This window comes from Sardina pilchardus, chromosome 19 (genome assembly GCF_963854185.1).
Source record: "Sardina pilchardus chromosome 19, fSarPil1.1, whole genome shotgun sequence".
NCBI lineage: Eukaryota > Metazoa > Chordata > Actinopteri > Clupeiformes > Clupeidae > Sardina > Sardina pilchardus.
Window position 1 is genome coordinate 26,488,711 of NC_085012.1, and position 16,828 is coordinate 26,505,538.

Below are 16,828 nucleotides of genomic sequence, written 5' to 3' on the forward strand. Positions count from 1 at the left end.
GTCTTTCAGCCACTTCAGAAAAACTAGACAAAGAATATTACTTTCTACTGGTGGTACAATAGCTCACAGTCTATTCACGCTTCAACCCTACCACCCTCAACTTTTTTGTTTTCGCCATCGGGGAGAAATTATGAAAAAGGTTGTAAAAACACCCGAGTACTCTCCCAGTCGGCTAATGTGGTTGATCTGGCATGTATCATTAGGCTGGGGATAAGAGTACGCAACCCAGGCCGTCCCCCTGTGGTCGCTAGCACGCACGCTTAACAGGAGAGAATTAATGAACAAAATGGGAGACCTCAAGACTCATTTCCACCAATGGAGGCCCATTAAAAATGGTAAAAAAAAAACCTCTTCCTCTGTCGTCCTGCAGTGACCCACGTCACACGAGACTGCATCACACAGCCCCAGACACTGGCATGCAACAGCACCAGGACTACCCTCCCCACACACACACACACACACACACACACACACACACACTCCTCCCCCTCTTATGCTTTCGAAGGGAGGAGAGGGACCCTGTGTCTGACACACAGAGCTGGTTTGAGGTCAGGCGGAAGTTTGTCACTCTTTTGAAAATGACCCAAATTGACTTAACAATGGCAAGTCGCCGGGGCAACGAGCGTATGCGGATGCACACCACGCGCGCATACATCACCGGGGTATTTCTGCCCATCAAAAATGAGAGCAATTTGAAGAAGCTCCAGCTAAGGTTCTCAGAATTAGCAGAGTTACATAAACACGTACGTGGAAGAAAACCAGCCATAGTTTACAAGATGTAACAAAAACCAGATGTATCTTACAAAAGAGAGCGGGCGAAAAAAAGGGAATTTTTGGTCATTTGTGACATCACAGATACATTTCAACGACGAGGAAAACACATATACACATATACACACACACAAACACACACACACACACACATACAAATAGAAAAGAAAATAAGCAAAAGCAATATGAAAATGAAAGAATTTCCATATCCCATCAGCATCTCTGAGCTGATATGGAAGATTAAGAGGCGGTGTTAAATCTTCCCCTGCTAATCCTGGCCATGACAGGGACGGACAGGAGAGCACGTCCGCTGTTTAAATTGTGTTAAAAAAGAAAGCAAACGGCAGAGCAAAATGGAGCTGTATTTATATTACGGTGATTTAAAATCTGTCGCCTGAACACTTATTTCCCGTTAAATTTACTGACCTTACCATTACCCTTAAAAGCCTTCCCTGTCTTCGCCTGGGAGTGAAGAAGTCCAGAGATCCAACTGCGTCGCGGCTAACCTATTGTACAATCTCCCTCCTGGCTGCAATTGAGTTCTGGGAACCGGTTTCACAAGTTCTAAGAGAGGCAGAACCGTCTTTGGCCTCGAACTCTCATTTGACGCTCTCTCTGAGAGCACATGTGAATTATAGCTGGCGGAGTTTAGCCTCGGAGTGGCTTAATGCAGCTGGACAGGGACATTTAACAAGCGCGGATAACAAAAGCACAGACAGAGAGCAGACATCCAACATTTCCACTTGTATTTTTAGTTTTTCCAAACTGTAAACATCTGAGATAAGACACGTTTATGCCTTTTAAGTGAAACCTCTTTAAAAGGCACACACATACATCACCTACAGACACACGCAGGGAAGTAAACTGCAGTCAAATATTTGACTGGACAGGAACTACAGCACAGCCTGTTTTTGCATGCAGGCATATGGCACCCTATATAGATGATACATACCCTTGACATGACCCCCCCCCCCCCCCCTTCCCATCTCCCAATCTCTGCTGCCAGATCTACACTAGGGTAAAGATGCCCCCCCCCCCCCCCATCCCACCCCACAATTCCTTCCTTGCCCCAGAGCTCCACACATCAGATAAGCCCTCAACAAGTCAGGGCTGAAACCGCATGCTTTTCCCTATTCATGGATTTTAAACACTTCACTTTCATGTCCCAGCTGCCTGCTTCAACCCCCCCCCCCCTCCTCCCCACACACGCACACACTAACACACACACACACACACACACACACACACACACACACACACACACAGCCACCATCCCTCCCGCCCTCTCGACAACAACATGGAGGTGGTTCCCTGATTTGCATCCTATTTAAACAGTGGGAGAGCAGAGAGAAGGGGGAGGGAGAGAGAGAGAGAGAGAGAGAAAGAGAGAGAGAGAGGAGCATGAAGAGGAACATGCTTTAAACGGCACACTCTACTCGTTTGCTCCTCTCCCTCCCTCTGCCCCCCCACCCCCTTTTCTCTCTCTCTGTAGAGCGGCCTCTTCGTTGGCACTTTACATATTCCTTCAGAAAATCAGCTCTAAAGCACCCTTTGGGATAACCGCTTTTAACCTGCACTCTGACAAATGAAGGCGAAGGAGGAGCGCTGTGCAATGGGCCGTCTGTTCACACATGTCATGTAATACCCCACCCCACCACCTACACACACTCCCTCTTTCTCTACCTGTGTGTGTCTCATGCCGCACTTCCACACTCCCTCTTACACAAATACAGATTTCTTTATACTCATGTGCACGCATATAAACATCCACATCATCATTTCGCTAACAGAAATAAACGTCAGAGCTAGGGAAAAAAAGGGCATCTCCTATTTTGGGCGCTCTATCAAGTAAACCGATACGAGCAATATTGCTAATGCCTCTGACCACAGTTTATGCAGTCATGGCCCTTAAAAGGAAGGACATTGTTTTTCGGTGAAAAGCTTCAGCCGTAGTCTACATACCAGAGTCCACTCAACATACCAGTGGCACTTTGAAGATTACTGAAATGTTTGCCTTTGTTCTCCCAGAGAAGCAGGGAAGCAAGGCAGCCAGCTCTCTCCAGTCCCACAGCTTCGGCTTCATACACACACACACACACACACACACACACACACACACAAACATTCGCTCACACACTCCTCATCAGCCAAAAGAAAACACATTCAACGTAGAGAAGGGAAACAACAGGCTAGCTGACGAACGCTGGAGGGGAGAAATAATTCTGATGCCTAATGCGTTGTTATTAGTGTTGGTATTAAAAAAGCCACAAGCCATCTGGCTCCAACTGAATGCTTTTAATGCCCAGTGAACAGTTAACAGGAAAAAAGATAATTCAATGGGTTAATTTCACTAAATGGGCAGAAATTCAGGAGCATAATCCTAAACAAGTGAGAGAGGACTTCTATCAGGTCTATTTCAAGTATTAAGGATTACGGGTGGCAATCTAATCCAGCTGAACCTGAGGGAGGTCAATCGTATTGTGCTGGCCCAGGAGAGGTTAAACGAGTCCCTAGGTCTGCAACCCAATGCCTAACACATCGTTTCACAATTCGACAAGCCAACATCAAAAATAAACATTGTCAAAACAATTAGCAGAAAAATATACCCTGCCATAAAAGTCGTCATGCTAGCCCACACAACTTTCTTGTCCTTATTATTTTTCCTGCATTGTAGTCAAAACAAACTAGCTGCATCTGAACAGGTCATGTTGTTATTGGATGAAAATAAACTAGTCGAGATGTGCACGCCATTTCTGTGCACGTAGCCGCACAGCTTTCATGCACCCGTAATAAAAAACACTGGCAGAGCTCTTTTGAACCATTATACAGTGGTGTGCAATATTATAATTCATTAACTTCTAACTATTCCCATAACAGACATAAGAGGCTCTTACTACAGAAAACAATGCACTTCTGAGACCAGCTTTCCATGGCAAATGATGTTTTTCAGGGCTTAAACCTCAGAGTTTGCTTTCTAACTGCATCTAGAGAGTTAAAACAAAGCTAATTATTCTAAGCCGGGGTATTTTAGCAAGAGTATCAAATGATTGCAACTCAACTCCCCTCCCCGGCTGGTCTTATCACAGCTCTGTGAGTCATCCTTTGTTAAGCTGGGTCAAAATCCCCCAGAGAGAGAGAGAGGGAGAGAGGGAGAGAGGGTGGGGGGAGGAAGGACGGACGGACAGAGGGGTGGATGGAAAGAGAAAAAATGACAAACTCCTGCCATTCTTTGTTCCTCTCAGCAGTGAGACACTCCCCTTTTTTCCTTTTTCTCCCCCCTCCTTTCTGTCTCTCTCTCTTCCTCTCTCTTTCTCTTTATCTCTCTCTCCTCATCTCTCTCACTCCCTCTAATTCTCTCTCTCTCTCTCCCTCTCTCTGTGGTCAGTCTGTAGGTTGCTACTCCCTGGTATCGTTCCCATACCTGTCACCCTCAATAGGCTTCACAGTCCCCTGCACACAGACAAACGGTCCGACCCCCCCTGCCCGGTCTGCCTGACCCTGGGACCAGGAACCGGATCACATCTGGTTATTAATATCAGAGCATCTTCAGATGCTGTCCACTCAGTTAGCGACTCACACTGCTGGGGAGGAGTGGGGGCTAGTGGGGGTGAAACACAAGCAAAGGAGGGGGGTAGTGGTGGTGGGGGGGTGCAGGCAATTAAACAATATGCCGCGCGTGTCAATCAGCACACACACAAGGCCCAGGCCAAACGCCTTGGGCCCCCCTAAACCCCCCTACTTCAGTCCTGTCAAGATGACCATCTGGTAGTGACTGTGCAGACAGAGAGAGAGGGGGTAGAGAACGGGGGGGAAATTCCTATTAATATCTATGAGGATTAATGGAGGAGGTTGGTTGGGGAGGTGTGTGTGTGTGTGTGTGTGTGTGTGTGTGGAGGGGGGGTGTCGGCTGCTAGACCAGCATTCCCCCCCTCCCTGGTTGTCTTTGTGCTGTAGGAGCACTCATCTGTCTTTATGCTTTAATTAAGGCCCTCCTATGCTCACGGACCTCTGAAAGATTCCCATTGTAATCCCCACGCAGGTGAAAGCCCAGAGCATTTGAATAATCTGCTACAGTGTTCAGCAGGAACAGGAGAGAGAGAGAGAGAGAGAGAGAGAGAGAGAGAGGGGGGGGGGGGGTAGAATGAGAGAAAGCATGCTGCCATGCATTTATTCATGGTGAGCAGGAGTAAACTCGGGTGGTGGTGTGTTAATGTGTTGGTGTTATGGGGGTGGTTATTTGTGGGTGTACAGTAGCCTGTGGTGCGACTGCCTTAGCACTAGCATTAGCTTCCTGTTAGCTCGCCTGCTTGAGGAGTAGAGAGCCACTCGCCTCATTCAGGCAAGCCCAGGTAAGGGGCAACTTCCTGGATGTCATAATACCTCTCTCCCTCACTCTTTCCTCCTCTCTTTCTCCCTCTCCATCCCTTCCTCTTCCTCTCTTTCCACCTCTCCATTTCTACATTTCTCTCACTTCCCAAACACCTAGTCACCTTCCCAATGTGGTCTTCTCTACTCAATGTCAAAATGCCTCTCTCACTGCCTCTCTATTTTTTACTAACAAAACATATTTCACTTGACCCATACATAGACGTGATTAAAAAAAAAAAAAAAAATAGAGACAATCTGAAATTAAATTCAATATTCAGTTATAGTGGAGGCACTTTTATAGTATTTTCCCCAGTCTATCTCAGACATGTATAAGTGTGTCTGTCTGAGTGTCTGTGTGTGTGTGTGTGTGTGTGTGTGTGTGTGTGTGTGTGCGTGCGCATGTGTGCATGCTTGTGTGTGAGAGTATCAGCATGGTAGCGGAGGGGGGAGGAGTAGTTCATGTGTGTAAGGTTCAAGAGGAGATGGGCCCATTTTGCAGCTCTGAAGCATACAATGTCTTTTTATGCAAATACACTCGACTCAATCTCCTGTCCATTTTCGACTCACACGGGGTGAAATGACAGTTGGATAATTAGAGGTGCATATATATGGGGCATTTGATTTTCAAATGAGAGCGGGGGGAGACTGACCTGCTGTAATGAATGTGCTATAATGGCACACTTAATAGCACCCCCGACAGAGGGGCGGCCATCTTGCTTTTGGACAGAAAAAAGAGAGAGGGGAAAAAAAGATGATTCTAAAATACAGGCCTTCTAGTAAAAAGGAAATATATTCATATGTACAGTATCTATATCCATTCAGATCTATCTCACACATACACACACACACACACACACACACACGCTCGCGTAGTGAGAAATTGGGAGGAGACAATCGTAAAAGTGGCTTTTGAAAAGAGAAGTATTCTTTTGATGAATCTGAAATTCCTCTCCTCCTCCCATCTCCTCCTCCTCCTCCCCTTCTGTCCCCTGCTCCGCTCCGCTCTCGTCTTTTAATTTCCCCTTCTCATTTCCCTGGCCCAGGCCCTGGTGTTGCCATCCGTATCAGGGATAATGAGATGGCCTATCTGCCGCTCCCCAGGGGGAGAGGAGGGGGGCTGTGGAGGCAGCGCAGCGGAGGCCGTGGCGCCGGAGACGCCCGCACAGCCACCATCTCCCCACTACATCTCTCCCCTCGCTCTCTCTCTCTCTCTCTCTCTCTCTCCCACTGGCTTCTCTATCTCTCACTCATCTCTCCCTCCCTCTCTCTCTCTTTTTTCTCTCTCTCACTAACTCTCTCTTTCTCACTCTCACTACGGCTGGATGATAAAGATGAGCATTATGTGTGCCCCGGTCCCCCTGGGTCTGCAGAGAGATGGGAGTGGGCAGAGAGAGAGAGAGAGAGAGAGAGAGAGAGAGAGAGAGAGAGAGAGATAGAGAGAGAGAGAAAGGAGAGGGTTAGAGAAAGAGAAAAGAAAGGCAGGAGGGAAATAAGAAAGGGAATAAGAGGGAGGAGACGAAATAAATGGAAAAAAAATAGTAAGAGAGAAAGAAAGGGGGAGAAAGAGAGGGAAAAAAGGAGAATGGGAAGGTGGAAGAGGACAAAAAGAGGTGGAGTAAAGGTCTGGCTGTAGCCTTTGTGGAGGAAAGAAAAGAAGGAGGGATACAGGGAGAAGGAGAGAATGCTTCTCTGGGCCTGGTACAGTGCTGGGGACTGCTGATGGAGGACTGGGCTGGGGGTGGGTTTGTGGGGCATTGCTGTAATTAAGCAGCTCATAGACTTATGGATGAGAATCCCCCTCCCCTCCCCTCCCCTCACCCCCACAGGACTAAAGCCTCATCCAGCTGAGGAACAGGTGCGCACTGGTATTTGCATTCCCCACCCCCGCACACACACACACACACACACACACACACACACACACACACACAGACAGATGCCTCTCTCCAGCTCTGCGTAGGGCCTTCGTTCATACACACACCGACCATGAACATTCTTGGCTTTAAATGACCCGCGTGCGTCCCACTGCTAAATCCTCCATTCCTCTCTCTCTCCCTCTCTCTCTCTCGTCTCTCTCTGGAGCGCTGCAGGTTTCCTGTCTCTCTGCGATGGGGCGTTACGGCCGCCTTTGAATGGCTCTGACAGATTTACTCTTCCCCTACATCTGTGTTTATACCTGCGTTTATTAGTCATAATTATATCGTCCCGACGCATCACCACTGGACACGAGCAAAGCAAATAAACCCGCGAGCGCAAGTCCCGCTCTGACTCACGAGTTGATATTATATCTGTTTTCAACGAGCACGTTAGGACACAGTGCGTCAAAGAAACGAAAAATAGGCTCCATGTCGTGCCTTATAGCTGCACTCTTAAAGGTGGATTAGAGGAATAGCGCAACCAATAAACAGCCATGCTCGGCGTATTAGACTGAAGGTGAGTCACTTCCTGTGTTCTCCTGCTGCATTTGTGGAGAAGAGAGGGGAGATTGTGCTGCTAATGTAATATAATCTGGACCCTTTTAAAATGTCTGGAAAAGCTGCCATTCGAGTTCCCGTTCTCCAGGAACAAAGCAGCAATAAAATCCTGAATATGCTTTTTGTTTGTATCTTCAATCGTTTCTCAGCCATAAAGATCTTCTGTGTTCCGTGACCATATGGGAAGGTCATCAACACTTTGTTCTTTTGTGCGCTTGGCCAAACTACCCACTCCCATGTGCCTTTCACCTTTACACATAAAAGAAGAGGTGTTTTTCTGGTCAAATAAAGAAATCTTTTTTTTATATAACTTTACTGCCACATGTCTATGAGTAAAATAGTCCCATTTCTGCCAAAGACATTAAACCGGCATCTGTAAAACAGATTTCCCCCCCTCTGACGCGTGAAGGTAGGGGTGGATGGGTGAATGCATGATGGCTGGAGGACTAACCGTTCACCTCTGTCTCGTCTGGCTGCCCCCCCCCCCCCCCCAACCACCACCCCTCCACACACACACAGTTCAGAGACTTCACCTGGCTACCATTCAGCTTAACAACTGACACATGAAGAGTGTCAGCTGGGGGCGGCCATCTTGTGTTCCTGCTTTGCCTATTGGTAAACCGACACATGATGACTATCATGTGTGGCCATCATGTGAACCTTCCTTTTTTTCCTTCTCTCTCTCTTTTCCCCTCTCTCTCTCTCCCTCTCTCCCTCACCCCTACCCCTCCCTGAGCACAAGCGTATTCACCTCCATATTAAAATAGGAAGGCACAATTGCCACGCTGGCGTAGGATTTTCTCTCAATTCAGGCCTAAAGAATGGCACCCCTCTCCCTTTTTAATCCCAAATGTGCCTGCAACAGCCACCTGCTGTTCTGCCACATAATCATCCTGAGACAATAAATGGGTTAAAAAGGTATTATGGGCCGAGCGCGACTCAGATGGCCACGCTTCACAGCCATTCTGCTCTGTGGGCATAAATTAAAGAATGGTTACTTTGTGTTGTTTCAAACACACACACACACACACACACACACACACACACACACACACACACATATGCCACCCGGCACACACAGACACACACATGCACATATCCACCCACACAAGCAAGTACACACACTCACATTCACACACACACACACACACACACACACACACACACACACACACACACACACACACACACACACCAAGTGCTACTCTGAATGTCAACAGGAAAATGTGAACTTTCTAGAATGGAAGGAAGAGTTCTGGCGCTGAGACGGTGGCTAAGTGGAGTTCCTGAGTCTAGAGCGCCGGTCAAGGGCAACATCTGGATCACTTTTATGCCCGGCCTAAAAAGGACAGCGCTGCTGACCCCCTCTGCACATAGGAGTGTGCAAACAAAGCGCTCTCTTCACGTGCATGTGCATGCGTGTAGCCATGCTAGTGCATGTGGACTGACCACGGCTAGCTCCTTTGAGCTCACAGGCCTCAGCAAGGCCCTCCTCACCTCCTAATCTTCACTCTGCTTGTCTTCCAACATTATCAGCAATGCTCTTTGTTGCCATGGAATCTTTTTTATTTGCTTAGAGAATTAGCGGAGAACCCCCCACTACCCCCCCCCACCCCACCCCACCCCAATCCACCCCAAATAGTCCCTCCTGTTTTAAACTGCTAAGGATTTCAAAACATTCCCATGGACCGAGGCTCTTTTAATTCCACGCCGGGAGAGAGGGGGGGAGAAGAAATCCACATGCGTTTCTTTGAGGGCTTGGTTCCGTTCCCGCTGACTTCACTGGGAGAGGGATTTAGTCTTTGTTGTTCAGTCGCTAACGCAACATTACTAGCACTGCATGAATACATGAGGAACGTGAGGGGGGCCCGATGCTCCGCGAGTATTCTCTGACCTTTTCTACTTGAAAAGACTTAAAAGAGGAAAATCGTAAAAAATGAATATTCTATGGACGGCGGTGTTTTGTGTGTGTGTGGGTGGGTGAGTGAGTGAGTGAATGTGTGTGTGTGTGTGTGTGTTGGGGGTATTTTCTCCTGTGTTCTTTAAGCTCCTCAGTTCAAATAGAGTTCTGTGGATATTGTTGCTTTCATTTCAGAAATGAGGTAATAAAAACAGCATTTCATTATGACTACACGACTGCCAATTCACAATACAGGCTAGCCATTGTTACAGGCTAAATTAATATTTCAAAACATACATCCACAGGAGGGTTATGGGCCCCCTCTGCCAAAATCGGCAAACGCTTGTCAATAGATCCTCATTATGTTAACACAGTTTCTCCTGAACACTCCTCTAATGAGCCAGGGACATAATGCCTGCTCTATGATTTCAGGATGCCAGTATTATTGTTTCAGGCCATCACACCAACCCAGTAAGTCAACACCAGAAAGCACTTAAGCACAGGAAGAGACAACAGTGTCACACAGACACACACACGGACACACACACAGACACACAGACACACACAGAGACACACACACACACACACACACAGACACACAGACACACACACAGACACACACACACACGGATCAGCTATCAGCTGAGGGCTTGACTTCATCAGGCATGAAAACCATGAAAAAGAAATGATCATAATAATAACAGAAAATTACCCTGAGAATATTCATGCACTGAAATGGAATGACCGAAGCTTTCATGAAAACACAGACTGCACTAAAAATAAAACCTGACTCCACCTCCTTCTCTGACACACAAATAAGAGACAGTAAATCTGTCTCTCCCTACCTTTCTCAGACACACACACACACACACACACACACACACGCACACACACAGACACAATTAGTCACTACTCTAAAGATGTTTTTGAAAGCTTTAAGCAACATGTCACTCAAGAGATGACGACGCAGTAATTTCTTTTTCCCTTTTTTGTAGTGTTACTGAGGTGAAGATTTCGAAAACAACAATTACGGCTCAGCTTGCTTTGCTGTTGCTTATCTGTGATGTTTTGTTTTGTGCGTTCTGTGGAAGAATTCAATTAAGTTTGATTTCCAAAGGCATCATGTAAATGACCTGACTGGCATCTTACTGGTTTACAGGAACAGAGTGCTGAGAGCTGAGAGTGTGTGTGTGTGTGTGTGTGTATGTGTGTGTGTGTGTGTGAGTGTATTTAGGGGGGTGGGGATGTGGTGGGCAGGGGAGCAAATTACATTTACAGGTCTGCTAATGACGTCTGACATCATAAAAAGGCACTCGCAAAACCACCCGCAGCTTTCCTGCTCCACCAAAGGGACTACCAATACTCTATAACATCGAGCAGCTACCTACCGCTAAAAATAATCTACATTGTGCATTTAACTGTCTGCTGCACAATAGGACAGTGTGTTTTTCTGCATATTACTGGATGTTCCCACTGTCTGGACACTTTGGGTGTTGTTGTTGGGGGGGGGGGGGGGGGGGGTGTCGGAGCGAGGAAGAAAAGCGACTCACCTTGTAGAGTTTGAGAGCCGCCTCGTGCCGCTGGTTGGTGGTGTGCAGCCGCAGCTTCTCCACGCTGTTGCTGTAGTAGTCGCAGGCGTTGCACTTCAGGTGCACGGGGTTGCCGATGGCGATGCACTTTAGCCTCCACTGGTTGGCCTTGCCGCCCTCCTTGATGTGAGCGACCAGCTGGTACTTCTGCATGTGCTTGTCCGTCTTGCAGTGCAGCTGGAAGTTGGCCTTGAGCTGCGTGTTGTAGTTGCAGAGCTTGCACTGGTAGACGTCGCCGATGAGCGCCCGCCACTCCTCCTCGGGGAGGGCGCGCTCGGCGCTCACGTGCACGCTCAGGGCCTCCAGGCTGTCCGAGGAGAAGCGGTTGCACACGGCGCACTGGAAGAGCTTCAGCTGCGGGTCGCTGATGCAGGACGACAGATCGCCGGCCGACAGCACCGACAGGTCGTCACCCATTAGCTGACCGCTCGCCAGACGGAACTCCACCGGCACCTCATTATTTACTGTAGGGAAGGAGGGAGAGAGAGAGGGAGGGAGAGAGAGAGAGATAGTGTGTGTGTAAAGGAGGTTTGTGTTTGTGTGTGTGGATGTGTGAGAAAGAGAGAGGAGAGGGAGAGGGTGTGTGTGTGTGTGAGAGAGACAGAGATAGAGACGCAGAGAGAGAGAAAGACAGAAGGGGAACGTCAGATATACAAGAGGAGAGTGTCCATGTGGGTGTAAGAGAGTGGAGAGAGAGAGAGAGAGGTGGAGAGTGTGTGAGTGAGAGCGACAGAGAGAGAGAGAAAGTGTAGGGGAGGGAGAGAGGAGAAAATCAGAGATTGAAGCGGAAGAATGAGGGAGATGTAGAAAGAGAAAAGGGGGATTTTTTATTATTACATGAAATTAAAATGAGACAGAGAGAGAGAGAGAGAGAGAGAGAGAGAGGGAGAGAAAGGGAGAGAAAGGGACTGGTGTAGGGCACCCACACAAAAGGATTTGATAAAATAAAGCCTCGTGTGGAGTATGGCTTCTATAAAGCTTAAACTATAAAAAGCTGTAATAGGATTGAATCAGGATCAATTACAATCACCCCTTTCAACTTCTAAACTCCCTCATCAGATAGCTTTAATTACTCCTTCCAGGCATGCCACTCCTCAGTTTGTACTTCTTCCCCCACCAAAGACATGAAAGCTGATCAATACAAAAGAACCGGCTGCATTTTCAGCCTCTACAAAAAAAAGATCATCTTACATTCTTTCAATCGTAATTTACTCCTTTGATCACCTCTGTTCTACAAGGCAAATGGATCAGTTTTCTTAAAGGTTGGCACCCAAAACCACGACTGACAAATTCAACAATTATAACGGTGTAATGCTTAGCACCAAATTAGTCGTCACTCAATTACTCATGTAATGTTTTTTTGGGCTTTTTTTTTTTTTTTTTTACAGTAAATGCTCCTGAGAGAGATAGATTTGCAGCTTTGGAAGAGGGATGTAGAGCTCGACATGTCATTACGCGGCAGCATTAACACAGAGGATGAGAAACGCAGGGGTGAACGTTGCTTTGCAGAATTAGAAGCAGGAGCCCGCGCATCTGTCACACGATGACCTGCAGGTTGCGCGCACCGCGGATGAGATGAGAGTGAGCTGCTACTGGGTCATTGTTTAAACCACACCTCTCTCCAGAGCTGCTCCCTGACACGCCGTGTTTGCACAAGGCTTTTATTTATTTATTAAATCATCTCTCTCTCTCTCTCTCTCTCTCTCTCTCTCTCACTCGCCGAGTAGAGTCGAGGGGTGGATTAAGCTGACTTAAAGGAAAAAAAAAAATTAAGAAAGGAAGATTAAGAATAATTCTCATGTGGTGGAAAATAATCATGTTTTTAATCAAGGAGAAAGACAGGGGACAATAATGGCATCACGGCCACTATGAGAGGATGATAGAGGAGAAAAAAGGGAGAGAGAGAGAGAGAGAGAGAAAGAGGAGAGAAATGGAGAGGAGGCGTGGGCTCACCAAGGCTGGGCCCGAGAGCGGCGGCCGTGGCGGGGTCGAGCTGGAAGGGGCTCATCATCATCTGCTGCTGCTGCTCGGACGCGGCGCTCTCCAGCTTCATGCCGGTCAGCCCGATGTTCTGCGCCAGGTAGTACTGGTAGAGCTCGGCCTCGGCGGGCGCCAGGCCCAGGTGCAGGTTGTGCTGGATCTGCTTCATGTTCTGCTGCAGCAGCATCATGTTGTGCATGTGCTTCTCGCTGGTCATGTGGATGCGCAGGTTGCGCGCCACGTTGGTCTCGTAGTCGCACACCTCGCAGCGCCACGTGGGCTTCTGCTTGGGCTTGGAGGGCGAGGGCGAGCTGGCCGCCGCCGCCGCCGCTGCCGCCTGGCACGCCGCCGCCAGGCTGGCGCTGCTGGGCACCACGGGCGCGGCGTGGTTGAAGACGCCGGGCTCCACGCCGCCGTTCTGCAGCGTCTGCACGTTGTTCAGGTGCTTGTCGGACTGCATGTGGATGCTGAGGTTGCCTTTGGTGGTGGTGGAGTAGTTGCACACCTCGCAGCGGAAGGGCTTGTAGCCGCACGTGTAGCTCTCGCCGCGCGCCAGCCGCGGGTGGGCCTGGCCCGAGCGGCAGTAGGCGCACGAGCTGCCCGACTCCGGGTGCTTCTCCTTCATGTGGGCGTCCAGCGTCTGCTGGTACTTGTAGTGCCAGTTGCACTTGGGGCACTTGAGGGTCTTGCAGGAGTTCCTCGAGTGCATCATGGTCATGTGGCCGCCGAGCGAGCGCGACGAGCCCAGGACGGTGTCGCACTTCGGGCACTCGATGCCGCTGCCCGCGCTGCCGCCGCTGCCCGGGGAGCCCTCGCCGAGGCCCGGGGTGCCGGGCGTGCTCGTGGGCGTGGCCGCCTGCTGGCGCATGGGGCCCGGGCTCTCGTCGTCTCGGTGGCCCGGGTCGTTGGGGTGCGAGGGCGGCGTGCCTCCGTCCCTCGGCCCCAAGGAGTCGGCGAACTCTTTTCCGCTGCCGTTGGCGGAAGAGTCGTTGTTGCCGTCCCTCGGGACGCCGGTCGATTTCGTCTTCTCGAGCTCGTCGGAAAGAGTCGCGGAGGACGAAGAAGTACCCCTTTCAGTATATTTTAGCACACTGGACAGTAAAGGAGAAATGCTTTGGTTTAAGAGAGGGAAATCTTTGCTACTGGTACTATCCGCGAGCAGGGGCGCGCCGTTGTCCTCGAGCTCGTTCGAGTACGCGTCTTCGTCGTCCTCGGCGTCGCCGGACTCGCCGGGCTCGCTCTTGATGGGGAACTCCCCGTTCGAACGCAAAGTGCTAAGGTCCTTCTGCCGTTCACAGTTGCTCTCCTGATCCCCGGCTCCACTGCGCGGCGACGAGCGCTGGGCGGACGCGCTGGGCGGACGAGGAGCCGCGGCCGACGCTCCCCCCAGGTTCATCTCAGCCTTTGGCATCTGGGTGTTCCTTGGCGACTGGTTTGCCGACGACACGGCAGAACTCGCGCTCCCCTTCAGGAAGGCGAAACCAGCCTGCAAAGAATCACCATTTTCAACATGAAAAGCGTTCCACAGACCACGAAAGCCAGGGTCAGGACCCATGAAGTTTGCAGTAGAAAAATGGGGTAACACAGAATTGGATTTTTTTGGTTCCAGAAAGCTTATAAGAGGTTCTTTGTCTTTGCCTATCCCCTGTATGATGGCAGAGACGTACTTATTACTGAGGAGCTTCTGCTCCTCCTCGTTCAGGGTCATTCGATGGTCATGCACGGCATGGGTTACAAATGACCTACTATAACCAAAAGACAACTTGCACAAGAAACACATCAGAATTGGTTTCCTTTTCCCATCGCTAATGCAACCATCGAATTTGGACAAGTCCACATTGTTGGGGACATCTTTGGACACACAGGTGTTTTTGGCAGCGCCGTCAAGGGTTAGATAGTCTTTCTCACTATTGTGTCGGAGGTCGTAGACACGGAAACTGTGCAACACAGGACCGACTCCTGCAAATGCTGAGGTATTTGGGAAAGCCTGATCGGCCGTAAATGGTTTCCCGAGGGATGAAGCGATGTGAAAGGTATTGATCACCTGTGGGTAGAAGGACATTGGGGCAGCGGCAGACTGCTCAGTCTTGTCCCCCGCAGCAGTCTGAGAGTTTGGGTACAGTGCTGGGGAAAAGAGGCTCTTGGCCTCCGGCTGGGCTATCTGGCTACTTTCTTTGGAGTCCTCGAGAATGAAAGCGGAGCCATCGGGCTGGTAAACGATCTCTCCCGTCAGGTTCTCCACGTCACTGTCGTCCAGGTCGCTGGCCTCGCTCTCGTTCTCGTCCTTGGGAGGGGGCAGGCGGGCGCTCGGGCAGTGGTGCTCCATGTATTTTTGTAAACTTGAGAAAGAAGTGGCACATTCGTTGCAAGGGATCTCTTTAGCTGAAGCGACCGGGGCGGCGGCCGCATTCTCCGCCGTGCTCTGGCCAAACGCGACCTCTCTCGGACTCTCCTCGGCCGTCCTCAAGTTGTCGTTCGTCGGGTTGTTTTCCTTGTCAAGCTCCATCCCAGGGACTTTCTCGGGCACCTCATTATCAAGATGTGTCGTCTCACGTAACTTTGATATCTTAGGCCCATTTTCCTGTCTTGAGAGAGAGGGGGAATCACAGGTTTCCATGGCAATCACCACATGAGGATCTCATCTCATCCAGTCTGTCAGGGACCTGGATTGAGAAAAAAAGAAAAGGAGAGAGACAAAGAGAGAGCACGTTAGGAAAAAAACATAATAGAACTCTTCACATATGGCAGATATTTCAATACACCGAATATAGACAACTGCTCTCAATGCCGAGAATAGGCGTCAATGTTAGGAGGCAGAATGGTGTCTACATCTTTGTAGTTTCTTTAACAGATCTTGTTATTAAAGCTACAAAAGAAATACTTGAACCTAAAGCAGATGAGAACCAAGCTGTTACCCAATTCGGGATCCACTACACCATAACAGTTCAACAGCTTACTCACAGTTACTTTTCTGTGTGAGAGAAAAGATTTGAACCATTCTTTCGTCTTAAAGTATTCTTTAGTCATGGGGGTTAGTGTGTCTGTGTGTGTGTGCACCCCTCCTCCCCTCCACACACACACACACACACACACACACACACCAACAGCCAGAGAATCAATTCAGCAATTCACTGCCACACAAAAGTCCCATGAAGGCTCTTCATTAAAGGAGTGTGATTAGAGAAAGTCACCCACAGGGGGGACGAGCCGGGAGAATTCAAATCATCACCACTTTGGCTCAGAGCGGCCGTGCTTCTTTTGGTCCCTGCCTTGCTCCCCAGTAAATCAGCTTACTCGCAATCTTCCCTCGGTGAGGCTCCCACAGCAGGTATCTAACAAGCCCTGATTAAGTGTCCGTCCATATTCTAAATTCTGCCCCATGCCCCAGCAGGATGGGTTCGTCTGACAAGCCCAGCGCTGGCCCACAACTCAACATTAATATGGAGTGCACCCTTTCCAATCATTCTCAGCAACCGTCGCAGGAGTTTTTTTTTTTCTTCCATTCCTCCCTTGACAACGAAAGTACACACACTGAGATACCCCCCACCACCAACACACACACACACACACACACACACACACACACAGGGAAAGAACACTATTTGAAATACCACTGTGATGTTATCAATCCTGGAAGGCTGCCCATCTCTCAACCGTCTCCGCTTCAATCAAGCCCTCTCCAAGCCTTCACAAATCATACGCAAGCTTGGATGATGAAAATCCTTCAATCATCTTTTTATTTTTCC

General features: G+C 49.2%; 1 protein-coding gene across 2 annotated transcripts in view; it reads right to left on the bottom strand.

Moving 5' to 3' along the window:
* The window catches only part of zfhx4 (zinc finger homeobox 4), a 90,270-nt gene that overhangs the window by 50,896 nt on the left and 22,546 nt on the right, over positions 1-16,828 (bottom strand). For both annotated transcript variants that reach the window (XM_062520718.1, XM_062520717.1), the window contains exons 2-3: positions 13,056-15,745; positions 11,064-11,566 (exon numbers count right to left, since the gene is read on the bottom strand). In XM_062520718.1, the coding sequence (XP_062376702.1) occupies positions 11,064-11,566; positions 13,056-15,699 (3,147 nt within the window). In that variant the 5' untranslated portion in view covers positions 15,700-15,745. The remainder of the gene's footprint in view (positions 1-11,063; positions 11,567-13,055; positions 15,746-16,828) is intronic.